This window comes from Pongo abelii, chromosome 6 (assembly GCF_028885655.2).
Source record: "Pongo abelii isolate AG06213 chromosome 6, NHGRI_mPonAbe1-v2.0_pri, whole genome shotgun sequence".
Lineage (NCBI taxonomy): Eukaryota > Metazoa > Chordata > Mammalia > Primates > Hominidae > Pongo > Pongo abelii.
Genome location: NC_071991.2, coordinates 146973792 through 146987332, shown reverse-complemented (window position 1 = coordinate 146987332; position 13541 = coordinate 146973792). Strand labels below are relative to the sequence as shown.

The 13541-nt window shown below is 39.1% G+C and overlaps 1 protein-coding gene across 1 annotated transcript in view; it reads right to left on the bottom strand.

The window, feature by feature from the left end:
- Window positions 1–13541, bottom strand: part of LOC100432889 (histone-lysine N-methyltransferase 2C-like) — a 105007-nt gene that overhangs the window by 41588 nt on the left and 49878 nt on the right. Inside the window, 11 exon segments of the mRNA XM_063725810.1 lie at window positions 1–120; window positions 122–452; window positions 455–1395; window positions 3182–3419; window positions 3422–3473; window positions 4058–4076; window positions 4078–5936; window positions 6326–6508; window positions 8880–8953; window positions 10580–10794; window positions 11033–11165. Of these exon segments, the coding sequence (XP_063581880.1) occupies window positions 1–120; window positions 122–452; window positions 455–1395; window positions 3182–3419; window positions 3422–3473; window positions 4058–4076; window positions 4078–5936; window positions 6326–6508; window positions 8880–8953; window positions 10580–10794; window positions 11033–11165 (4165 nt within the window).

Sequence of the window (13541 nt, the reverse complement as noted above, 5' to 3'; positions counted from 1 at the left end):
TTGGATGGTGAGGCCAGCAGAGTTGGTGGTGGAGACCTCAATGGCCTAATGTCTGAATTATCAGATTTCTCATTAGCAAGTAAACTTGAGAGAACTGGAGTTGATCCAGTTATGCCACAAGTTTATTACATCTTGAGCAGGTAGTTGAGTGGATGCTTGAATGACATTTGCACCGGGGCCAGCAGTTTCTCGATTGGTTCTTTTCTCAAATAGATCTGGATCCCAAGGATGCAAAGAAGTCTTTTCAACATCATTTAGGTCTGAGTGAGCAGAAGCCTGTGAGCAAGGAGTGTCAACATTATCTTTATTCTCATCACTTTTTTCAATTTCACATTTGGATTCCACCTTAGAATTTGCAGACAGTACTTCTGTTTTTACCTCATTGGTAACAGTGGATTTTTTCTGTGGTGAATGTTTATCAGAGAGAACCAGAGTTTTGTCTTCTTGTTCCTTTTTTTTGGTTCAACAGATACACACTGATTATCTAACTTATCATCAATTGGAAGGTCTACTTCCTCATTAAACATGCTTTTCTTATCTCCCATGTCAAGTTCTGGATCTGTATATGCAATGATATCAAACTCTCCTGACCTTAAGAGGTCATCCAGGTTGGGATCATTAGTTTCCAAATTATCTAAAGTATCCAATTCAACTACCTTGCCATCCTCTGTATCTAAATTTAAGTTTTCAAGATCTTCATCATCTAAGTCTTTGACTTCAACCCCCTCAAGGTCTTCAACATCCAGTTCTTTCACAGAAGGGTCATCAGAATCGAGTTCTTCTAGACCATCAGAAGGTTGGGTGGCTATCTGTAAATTATCAGACGTTGTTTCAGATGGTACAGATGTTGACAAAGGAGCTTCTGAAAATTCACCACCTAGTGGATGGTTCAGAGTCCTCATGACCACAGAAGATGAATGGACAGAATGACCTTGCTCTTGTTGAGATGGTGGCACTTGTTCCAAATCTGGGTGCACAGGTAGCTGATTAGGTATACCCTGGGGAGGTCGTCTCATGGGCTCTGTGTGTCTAGGGCCCGGAAAGTCTGGCCGGGGAATGAAGTTTCCATGTCTCAGATTAGAAGATGCCTCTACAACGCTGCCAGGTGGAGCACTGAAAGGCAGTCACTGCCTTCCGTCAGAAGCCCTATGTCTCAGTTCAATATATGCTTGGCCCAGTATGTTGTGCTGCTGAACTGGCAAGCTCTGTGGTGAAAAATGCTGAGGAAGTCCAACTGGATTATTCATCTGTGAGTTATTTAAAGGCCTAGGCATATCTACAGATATTGATCTTCTTAGCTGTGGAGAAACTCTAGATCCCTGTATTTGTTGAGGAGGCACAAGGAAGCGCTCTTGACTCGGCATGGTACCATGACTACCTCCTGGAAATCCAAATCTTTAAAAAAAAAAAAGCAAATAGGTATTATGTTAAATTTAGAGTTAAGTTGAAAAAAAGAAAAGTCTTCAATTAAACTATACATACAAAATGTTGCCAAATACAATGACTTACAAAAGCAAAGCTATCACCATTAAAAAGTATTTACAGGTATTCATATGCAAGTAAGATTTTGCTAAGAATCCTATAATGAACACCATATCTGAGCTCTAAAGGCTTAAGATTTAACAGAAAACAAAAATGAAGACGAAGGAACAACAACCAAGCAGATGAAATCAATTGTTCAGAGATAAGAACAATACTACTGGACTTTTTCAGGAAGAGTTTCTTTTATCTATATTTAGGGAGGTTCGATGGAGGAAGCTGATTTGGGGAGGATGTTTGAATGAAGATAGGTCTTCATATCTATTGAGGGACTTAGAGGCCTCAGTACATGAGACTACAAAGGCACAGGTTTGATGATGGGACAGATTAAACTTAGAGAAAAAGACGAGTAGGCCTCATCTATAAAGATTAAGTAAATGAATAAATTGTTGGACTATTTTATATTGTACTTCCTTCTAGACAGGATTACAGGCAACTTACACAGAATACAAAGCATAGCAAGAGGCATAAATCATAACAAGGTGGAAGAAAAAAGGGAAATTAAGAGTAAGATTACAGGCAATTTACACAGAATATAAAATGTAGAAAGAGGCATAAATTATAACTAAGGTAGAAGAAAAGTTAACTAAAAGAATATAACATGGAGGTAGATATAAGACTAAAAGACATAAAACTAAAAAGCATATCTTAAAGAACTATTTCCTTATTATAACTAGGGCATAGGTTTGGCTTTGACTTTAGCCACTTTGAAAAAGGAAACATTCTTGTGATTCATCACCACTAACTTACAACCCTATCTCACCATGGAAAGTTCCTAAAGGGAAAGTCCTTTCAGTTTGGAAATCTCTAAAATTTATTACTTTTTAAATTGCGACAGAGTCTTGTTCTGTCTCCCAGGCTGGAGTGCAGTGGCGTGACCTCGGCTCACTGCAACCTCCACCTCCTGGGTTCAAGCGATCCTTTTGTCTCAGCCTCCTGAGTAGCTGTGAATACAGGCGCGGTGCATGCCGCCATGGCCGGCCAATTTTTGTATTTTTACTAGAGGCAGGGTTTTACCATGTTGGCCAGGTTGGTCTCGAACTCCTGACCTCAAGTGATCCGCCCACCTCGGCCTCCCAAAGTATTGGGATTACAGGCCTGAGCCACTGCGCCCAGCCTAAAATTAATTTAGAATGTAAAGTTAAAAGGTAGAAATTTGGAGAGAGGACAAGTCTCATCACGTCGTAGGAGGCCTTGCCTATACAGAATAGCTACATTTTGAGGATGTCATATGATAAACTACATCATTAAGGGTGCAAGGTAATGCTAACACAGTTAATACTTAAAGACAAAGGTAATGTTTTCAGAGTCTGTAGAGTTCTTAGAGGAAAAAAATGTCTATGACCTCTCATTAGCATTAAATAGCTGATTATATATATTTCAAAGGGGAGAAAGAAGTAGAAAGCAGTAACAGCTTCCTGATTAATACTAACTTCATTTGTCTATTTCTTTTTAAAAATTTTTAAATTTAAGAGGTGGGGGGTGGTCTCACTATATTGCCCAGGCCGGTCTCAAACTCCTAGCCTCAAGCAATCCTCCTGCCTCACCCAGTAGCTAGGATTACAGGCAATAGCCACCACACCCAGCTCTGTTTCCCTCTTCTAATAGCAATTTAAATTTGGCAGGAAATTAAAAGCATTACCTAAATCCATGAGGTCTCATCCCCATACTAGCAACATCAGGAGGATAGGGTCCACGCTGATCTTTTGGGAAAACAGCATATCTAGGTCCTAAAGGAGGGGCAACAGGAGACCTAATGTTCCCAGGATAGGGAGGTGGGGGTCTGGTGAAAGCCTGGTTAACATTCTCTGGTTGCCAGTGTTGAAGAGGCCCTGGATGAGGCACTGCGGGTGAATCCTGTGACCCCTTCTCCTGTCGACTGCAATCTTCTGCTGCTGTTGCTGCTGGAGAATGATTTCACGTAACTTCTGCCGCTAAATGGGAAGAAACAAAAATCACTGGGATTTGTGGTAATTAATGGCTTTTTAAAGGTTACTGGCTTTTTATTTTTAGATATGGGATCTTGCTATGTTGCCCAGGCTGGCCTCAAATTCCTGGACTCAAGCGATCCTCCTGTCTCAGCCTCTCAAGTAGCTGGGATTACAAGCATGCGCCACCATGCCTGACAGGTTAGTGGCTTTTTAAATCCTGATACTTTCATTATGTGGCTATGGTAATGTTTCAAAGTTTGATGAAATACCAGTTACATTTAACTATTCAATATATTAGGAAAAATAATTTGATGATTTGGGTTCTTTTCCTTGCCAGACAACTATCACAAAACAAAGCTTTAATATTTAAGGATTCCCCTGCGAATTTGTGAAGACTGAAATCAGATACAGAATAAATTAAACTGGTGTTAATTTCGTCAATTTCATTTTTCTTTTTTGCAGTATGACAAACTCTACAGAATAAAAAAAATAAAAAATTAACTCCTGTGTAGAAATTACTCAGTTTGATGAAATGAACAGCTTCCTCAAATAATACATTTAAAACTGAGAACATACAATGTGTTTACCTGTCTCAATTTCTCTGTATTGAGCCATATTTACAGTATTCTGTGTATCAGTTACTCCTGAAGTTGGCACAGGTCCAGGAAGCTGGGAGACACCAGAGAACTGCTGGCCTTGGAAGTGCATTGGAGAGTTTGAAGATGCACAGAAGCTCCCCTCTGATCCAGGCCTTGGCTGATCAGCAACATCATGGGCAGTTTGACTTGTTCCAAAAGAGTCAGACTGAGATCCTGGAGTCATTGGAGGCTGATCATAGGGATCACGGGCAGCAGATGGGGAAACACGGCTAAATGTGTCTGAAAGACCAGGTGCAGGGGGCCTAGGTGTCTGGGAACATGTATCAGGTGGCCTTACCAACAGGCCAGGTAAAGCTGGTCCTCGGTTTTGTGCTGCTTGCAGGAAAGGATCCTGATTTGGCAGGAGGACTGGTCTTGTCATTGAGGACCTAGTAAAACCCTCTGAAATCCTTGGCCTTGGTGTTGCTGGTGGCTGACAGTAAGGGACAGAAATTCCAGGTCTTGGTGTTCCAGGAGGATGAGCATACGGATCAGAATGCCTCTGATTAGTTACAGGTGTAACAAACAAGTCAGTTTGTGTAGATGGTCTTGGGGTTGGGGGCTGCTGACTATATGGGTCAACAGTAGTAGGCCGGGGAGTTCCAGGAGGTTGAGAGTAAGGGTCTGTACTGGACCTAGCTGTTCCTGAAGATTGGGAATAAGAATCTACAACAGCTTGTGGAGTTCCTGGGGATTGGGAGTATGGGTCCTGAGATGTTGGCCTTGATATGGTTCCAGGCTGGGAAAAAGCCCTTGAAGGATGGGCAAAAGATTCATTCATTGCTGCATGTGGGATTAGGGGAGGCTGACTCTATGGATCATTTGACTGATTATGAGAAAAATTATCTATAGGTCTTGGTGTCAAAGCAGGCCTTTCATAAGGGTCAACAGACAATCGCCTTGATGCCTGTGACACTGATTCACAAGGATCCTGAGAGGATGGAGGAGGTTGCATTAGAGTCTTAAAAGGTCCAGGACCACTATCAAGAGGTGCAGGTGTCAACAAGGGTCGTGCGTATGAGTCAGGTAGCCTTTGTCTTTGAAACACATCTGCCCTAGGAGATGGTTTAGTAAAGTGATCATTGGTTCCAGCTGCTACAGGGCCTTTTGCAATTTGTTCTGAAACTACAGGAGACCGGGATAGGCCCAAGGATTTGGGAAATTGATCTGTCATCACAGGCCTAGGTGTGTCTGGAGGTTTTGCATAAGGGTCATTATTTGTCTTGGAGGAAGAACATAAATCTCTGACTGGGGATGGCCTATTTGCTGTTGTATCATTCATTTGAAGGGGCCTAGATACCGATGATAAAGGTGTACAGTTTTCCACTGGTGCAGCAGAATTTCTTCTGGAAAAACTATGGCCCACAGGAGATGGTCAAGGGGTACCAACCATTTTTGCATATGGATCCATTGGAGATGGTGGTCCTGAGTTAGAGGACCCAGGTGAAAACACTTGTGGTGAAGGTGGCTGAGAAGTCTGAGCCTGAGAAAGACTATCCTGGATGGGAATCCGGGATGGGGCTGGAGGAGGAGGTGGAGCTTGTGGTTTTACAAACACATCATCTGAAGATGTAGACGTAGGGGTACTGGGTGGCTGTTTTGTAAACAGTTCTTTATGGAATGACTGTGCAGGAGACATATTTCCATTGCCAGGCTGAGGTGTCAAAGGACTCTGTATCCCACTACTTGGTGTATCTGAACCAGACTGAACCAGAAGATGCTGAGAACCAAACTGCTGTTGTTGCTGCTGCTGCTGCTCATTTTTCACCTGTTCAAGTTTCTGTGTGGCTTCAATTTCAGCTTGCTGCTTACTTTTCTGATGCATTTGCTATTAAAATAGAAAAGAAAAAGCAATCATATTTAGGTTAAGGAAGAAAACTACCATCATGGGGGGAAAAAGCAACAGAAAGTTAATTTGTTTGATGTCAGCAGCTACCGGATTGCTCCCATATTAGATTATGAATTCCTGAAGAAGAGAAATTACTCATCATGGTATGTTCCATTTGTGCCTAGGGCAGTATATTGTTTATAATATTTCGATAAACTTCCCAAATCAATTTATACTTCCCAAATATATTTTACTGGAAAGAGAAACAAGTCTATCCTAAATCAAATTTTCATGGTCTAAGAACTATATTCTAAAATAATAATGCAAAGACCTCCCTTCTCAAAACAAAAATGCAACTTCAAAAAGTAGATTATCCAAAAATTCCATACCTGTCTAAATTTCCATTCCTGTTCATGTTCTGATTCTCTTTGCTTTAAAGGATCTTTAAAAAGCTCCGAATCAACACGAGAGCTGGGATCAATGCTATCTTGCTGTTGCTGCCTTTTCATGGAATCATTTGACATCTGTACTTTATTAATACGTAAAGCAGCTCTGTTATCTCTGGCTTTTTGCTTTGACAAAAGAAGAAAAAAAATTTCCCAGATTATGTTAAATGTTTTAAGGAATAAAATAAAACTATCATGAACTTTCTCAAATAAAAGAAAAAAAAGTCAGGTAAAATAGTTGAAATACTTACGGCACCTCCCAAAAAAGGATCTGGACACTAACTCATCTTCTCTTTACAGTGCACAGTACCTATCAGTTGAGGATATATTTCTATGTATTTGAATTAAGCTTAAAGATCCTAGGTGTGATTTAATATTTTAGCTCCTAGTTTTCTTAACACATCCTTAGAAATTATGTCTCCTTCAATTTAGAAAGAAGGGGCTGGGGCCAGGCATGGTGGCTCATGCTCGTAATCCCAGCACTTCGGGAGGCCAAGGCAGGTGGATCACCTGAGGTCAGGTGTTCGAGATCAGCCTGACCAACATGGTGAAACCCCACCTCTACTAAAAATACAAAATTAGGCCGGCCGCAGTGGCTCACACCTGTAATCCCAGTACTTTGGGAGGCTGAGACAGGCGGATCACCTGAGGTCGGGAGTTCGACAACAGCCTGACCAACATGGAGACACCCCATCTCTACTAAAAATACAAAATTAGCCAGGTGTGGTGGCACATGCCTGTAATCCCGGCTACTCGGGAGGCTGAGGCAGGAGAATCACTTGAACCTGGGAGGCGGAGGTTGTGGTGAGCCAAGATCGCACCGTTGCACTCCAGCCTGGGCAACAAGAGCAAAACTCTGTCTCAAAAAATAAAAAAGAAAAAGAAAAATCAGCCAGGCATGGTGGCACATGCCTGTAATCCCAGCTACTTGGGAGGCTGAGGCAGGAGAATCGCTTGAATCTGGAAGGCAGACAGTGAGCCGAGATCGCACCATTGCACTCCAGCCTGGGCAACAACTGTGAAGCTCCAACTCAAAAAAAAAAAAAAAAAAATTTAGAAAAAGGAAAAATATCCAATCAGTCTTAAAAAAAAAAAATCTGGATATTTGAAATGTATCATTAAAGAAATCACTTAAAAATTTTAAAAATTCTGTCATTACATAATTCAAGATAAAACACAGCATATCAATACATCTATATATGTGATAGAGCATATACACACATATATGCTCTATCCAAAATAATCATTGTAACTGAAAACATGTGCACTGGGGAACAAGCTGGAAAATATATATATTTTCCAACAATAATACAGATTTAATATGCTTTAAAACGAAAGCAAGGATTTGGTTCCAGCTGACAATCTTAATTTGGCTCTTTGGGAGAAAATAATTTACCATATGAACTGCGAATCTTATAAAATTACCTAATAGTTCATGGCAAAGATTATGTGACAAAAACTCTTTAAAGATGTCTAAATATTTCTCTTTCAAGATGCACAAAGATTCTCTATGAAACCTAACAAGAAAAGAGGTGACTGTGGAAGACACTGAGGCATGCCAATCCAGTCTCCAAATTTAGTACAGTTGTCCCTCTGTATCCATGGGGTATTGGTTCCAGGATTCCCTGCAGATACCAAAATCCACAGATGCTCAAGTCCCTTATAGAAAATGTCACAGTATTTGCATATAACCTACACATATCCTCCTGTATACTTTCTCCCTTTTTATTTTTTGACCCAGCAGGGTCTTGCTCTGTCACCTAGGCTGGAATGCAGTGGTACAATTTTGGCTCACTGAAGCCTCAACCCCTCAAGTCTCTCAAGTAGCTGAGACTACAGGCATGCGCCATCATACCCAGCTAATTTTTTCATTTTTTATAGAGATGAGGTTTTTGCTATGTTGCCCAGGCTGGTCTTGAACTCCTGGGCTCAAGCCAACTGCCCACCTTGGCCTCTCAAACTGCTGGGATTATAGGTGCGGGCCACTGTGTCTGGCCCCTCCTGTATACTTTAAGTCATCTTTAGATTACTTGTAATACTTAACACAATATAAATGCTATGTAAATCGTTGTTATATTGTTTTAAAAACCATGACAAGGAAAAGAGTCTGTACAATTTCAGTATAGATGTTTTTCCAAAATATTTTTGATCCATGGTTGGTTGAATCCACAGATACAGAACTCATGGATACAGACTGCCAACTGTACCTCTGCTGAAGAGATAAAACAATTTTAAAGTGAAATGAATTACTCCTTCCCCCCTAAAATAGCTGATTTTCAATCTTCAACATTTTGGTTCTGTTAACTTGCTTATAAAAATGTCACACTCTCTATTAAGACATAAGGAGTTAGAAAATCACTGTAAAAATAAAGTTGCTTGTTGTACAGGTACTAACAAGCATTTTCTGAAATGGAAATTTGTTTTTTTATTAACCTAATACAAATAAGGTTCAAGCACTGTATTTAAATATTTAGAAGATAGGAGTTTCTTAAAATACCACATATGGTGCTCTTTCTTGTGAGCTTGCTTTTCTCCACAATTTGGCAATTTGCTTCACTCTAGTAGTCCAATCTGCAACAAAAGAACAGAGTATAACACTTTCTCAGAGCCATGCTAATGATGTGTTGTAATAAAGAATGTTGATGAACTGCTGACAGTTAATCTTATTCAGGCCATATTCTCATGAGGTCATACACCTATATTAAGTTTTTTACAAAGAACAAAGATCCTGGCACACTGCAGGCCAAACAAATGTTTTCTAAATGAAGTGTTGCCTTATTAACAACCTAGCTTGTAAAGTTGGGAAGTTTTTAGATTCAAGGGACAAAGTAGCAAAAATGTAAGCCAAACATAATAAATTCCCTCTGGTGGTAAGATACCACCAGAACCAAAGTGCAAGTTTGCAAAACATCTGTGCTAAACAGAAATCTATCAGTTTGACCTACCAGAAGTAAACAAAGTCATAAATAAGCATCTCACTAGCATTTGTGGACAACAAACACATGGAAAAGTAATGAGTTCAAACCATTTATATGAAATTCAGTGTCATCATGGTATACAAAATGAAGAAGCCTGGGTAAGATCAACAGTTAATGATAAATACAGAAATTATTTATTCCACATTACAAAAAGAAAGCAAGCTTCCAAAAAGCCAATGAAAATGAAAAATCAGTTCACAGACCAACAGCTTTAACACAGTATTTCATGAGGTTCTTGAGTCACAAAGTAAAATTATTAAAGAAAATTACTTTTAAAAAAGTTACAGCTCTGCTGTAAGGACAATTTGTGCTGACACAAAATGACAACATACCCATGTATGTTCATAAACAGCAAATGTAAGCATGGAAAGAAAGTGGCTGAAGAATGGGACACTGCCTTCACAGGTCTCCCCGCATCAAACCACTGATTTCTGTTGTTAGATAAAAAGCATTTCATTTATTACAATACATAATGAATAAAGTACCATGAAGACGCCAATCCAAAAAGGTACCTTAAAACAGGGGTCATCCAAATGAAAAGTCACTTCCAGGTACCCCTCTAGTAATTTAAGAGTTTGTGTATTGATAGATAGCTGGGAAACTATTACAAAACTGAGTCTGAATAACTTTTTCAATCCTGGTTTGTCTGACACCAAATCAAAATAATAAAACCGCATTGCTTGCATATATTCAATAATTGACATTTCATTAATCCAAATTTCTCATTTACTGGTTAATCAGAATTTTCACAAACTGTACTATTATCATCTGTGTTTTCCAAGAGGCAGTGGTAATAGCTGGACAGTCAGGGAAAGTGAGAGGGGAAGAAGGGAAGACAATATTGAATTCGTTTCATAAAAACACTATTTAGGATTCACTGATTTAGCCTAGCGGTATTTTTGATTAAATGATAGTTTGGGTTCTAGAAATTTTTTAAAGAATCACGTAACATTGATTTCTGCATATTAATAAGTACTGCTAGGAGCTGAAAAACCGACCATTTCACTAATTGAAACTAATTTTTGGGAAATATGAGGATGGATGCAGGTTCTAGGACAAAGTAAAATGCAAGATGTTTCTAGACATCTAGGGAATCTTTATGTTGTGGGTCATCATAGACGAAAATTAGTTAAGCTACCTTTCTATTGCAGTTAAAAAAAAAGGTATTGCACATGCGAAAATGTTGGTAAAAGAGAGAAATAATATATTCATGACTTACCAGGGAATTCTTCCTTTAAGTTGGGGAAATTAATATTGGTGTAGAGAACTGGGGCAACTGTTGCCATTTCACCCAGAGCCTCCTCTTTCTCCCACTTAAGCGTGCTTCTCTGGGCATTCAACATTGCGTCATTTTCTCCTTCCACAGTGGGAGCTGATAATGTCCAAGAGTTGTTAGGATCACTTGCCATTGGATTAAAGGCTGAATTTTTATCCCTGGGAAAAAATAAATATCTTTACTTTATAAACATAAAATAACTTTTTAATATATGTTCAAGTATAGCTTTCATTAAAACCTATTACAAAATAGTTAAAAGTAACATATTTATAGCAAAAGCCACAATAAATGCAACATACAATAATATCATACACAATCATTTAAGCAGACTAATTTATATATAAATCAAACAGAAATTAGTGCAATTTAAGTTTCCATAGAAAATAAGTCTTGTACCTGGCATCAGGATAAGGGGATTGTACAATTGCAGAGAAAGCTCCCAGTCCGCTTCCAGATGGCAAAGAGTTACGTGGGAGATGAGGACTGGGTCCAATAAGGCCATTCATGAGAGGCATCCGTGAAAAAACATCTTAAGAGAAAAAAATAATTCCGTTTGCATAATATTCATAAATAACAAGGAGTTGAAGTAAAGCCGACCCTTGAACAACATGGTTTTTAACTACATGGGTCCACATAAACACAAATTTTTTTCAACTGAATGTGGATGGAAAACACAGTGAAACCCATGCATAGAGAGGACCAACTTTTCTTGTATGCCAAGTTCCATAGGGCCAACATTTGACTTATGTATTCTCAGATTTTGGTTATACCTGGGGGTCCTGGAACCAAAGCCCCAAGTATAGAAGAGATGCTTATACTTCTAAATCAAAACCTTTAATGCAATTTAAAAGATTTTTTTCAGTATTATATTATATAATACTTAAAGAGTGACTTTTGGCTATAAGATTTTGAAATACGATCTCTACAGCTGTGATTATTTCATTATTATGTACTAGAAATAGCAAGTGTTCTGGAGTCCAAAAGCCTGGGGTGTGAACCTCAATTTTACCTGTTAGAAGCAGAATCAATTTCTATTTCTGTAAACCGTAGGTATTCTGTTATTTGGGTTAATTGAGATAATGTATATACAGCTCTAAACACAGTTCCTGGTATGCAGTAACTATTCGACACATATTAACTCCTAAAAAACACTAATGAATCACAGCAAATGCTAGTAAGTTTTATCAAATATTCTTTCTCTTCATTAAAAATTTACAAACAGATGTTTCTTATATTTTATTCCTGTTCCTCTTAATACTAAAAAAAAAAAAAAATCTATGATTCTTTCCTTTTTTTTTTTTTTTTTTCTTGAGATGGAGTCTCACTCTGTTGCCCAGGCTGGAGTGCAGTGGCAAGATCTCAGCTCACTGCCGCCTCCACCTCCCAGGTTCAAGCAATTCTGCCTCCGCCTCCTGAGTAGTTGGAATCACAGGCACTTGCCACCATGCCCAGCTTTTCTGTATTTTTAGTGGAGGTGGGGTTTCACCATTTTGGCCAAGCTGATCTCAAACTCCTGCCTCAAGTGATCCACCCGCCTCAGCCTCCCAAAGTGCTGGGATTACAGGTGTGAGCCACTGTGTCCACCCCACCTATGATTCTTAAATTGATACTTTCTCTAAATTAGTTTTGAGTAAGCAATATATCTATCACTATCAATCAGATGATTATTGCTAAAAGTATACACACTCTGGTTTTGGCCTAATTTTTATAACTTACAGTTCAGCCCCCAAACACATTTGAATTCTCATTCGAGCTTATTCACAAACATCAAATACCTTATCGCTTTCTTTCTGAATAGACATTAGGCAAATAAAAGGACCATCTTATGTTTCTTTACAACACTCCTTTAAGCATGTAACTCCAATCCTTATTGTGAAAGTCTACTTGTCTAAACTATTTGGAAATAAGCCAGCTGTCCATACTGGAGCAGTTTCCAGAAAAAAGAAAGAACAACAACAACAAAAACTTTGTGTACCTTCAAAAAGCCCTCCCAATTAAACTTGGTGATTTGTGGAAATACATAAGGCCTCTGTTAATTGTTGCAACACTTAGAGCCATACTATTACAGGAGATCCACATCACCAATTAATTACACAAATAGCAATACAGAGTTGACTAATACTTGGTATAACTAGAGAATTCCTAACCTGATCACCTGATTTTTTTTTTATCTAATGTCATTCCATTAGATAAAAAAAAAAGTCTTATACACGTACATTTTACAATGTATAATGGTCTTTCACTTAAACCACATCATTTGAATGTTACAACACTAAAGCCTACATAGCTCCAGTATGTATGTGCAGATACTAAGGATGATCACTGACAAGTTTAAAAGATTTTGTCTCAAAGACTTCCTAGAACTCTCTGACTTCCACAAATGGGCTTACCCTACTAAATGCCACAGCTGGGTCCACTGGATCAGGTTTTCACAATGACAAATATCTCATGACACTTACATTTACTGCAAGGATTAAAGGGCAAGATTTCTGCTTTTTTCAAACTAGAATGCTACATCTATTTTCAACTTCAGTGAAAAGCAGGTTCCATTAAGGCAGGGGTCCCCAACTCTGGGGCCACAGACTGGTACCAGTCCATGGCCTGTTAGGAACCCAGCCGCACAGTAGGTGAATAGTGGACAAGTGACCATTACCGCCTGAGCTCCACCTCCTGTCAGATCAGCGGCGGTATGAGATTCTCATAGGAGCGCAAACCCTATTGTGAAGTGTGCATGCGAGCATGTTCCTATGAGAATCTAATGCCTCATGATCTGAGGTGGAACAGTTTCATCGCAAAACCATTCCCCAACCCACAAACCTGGGTTTGTGAAAAAATTGTCTTCCTTGAAACTGGTCCCTGGTGCGAAAAAGGCTGGGGACTGCTGCGTTAAGGAATGTGGAATTTT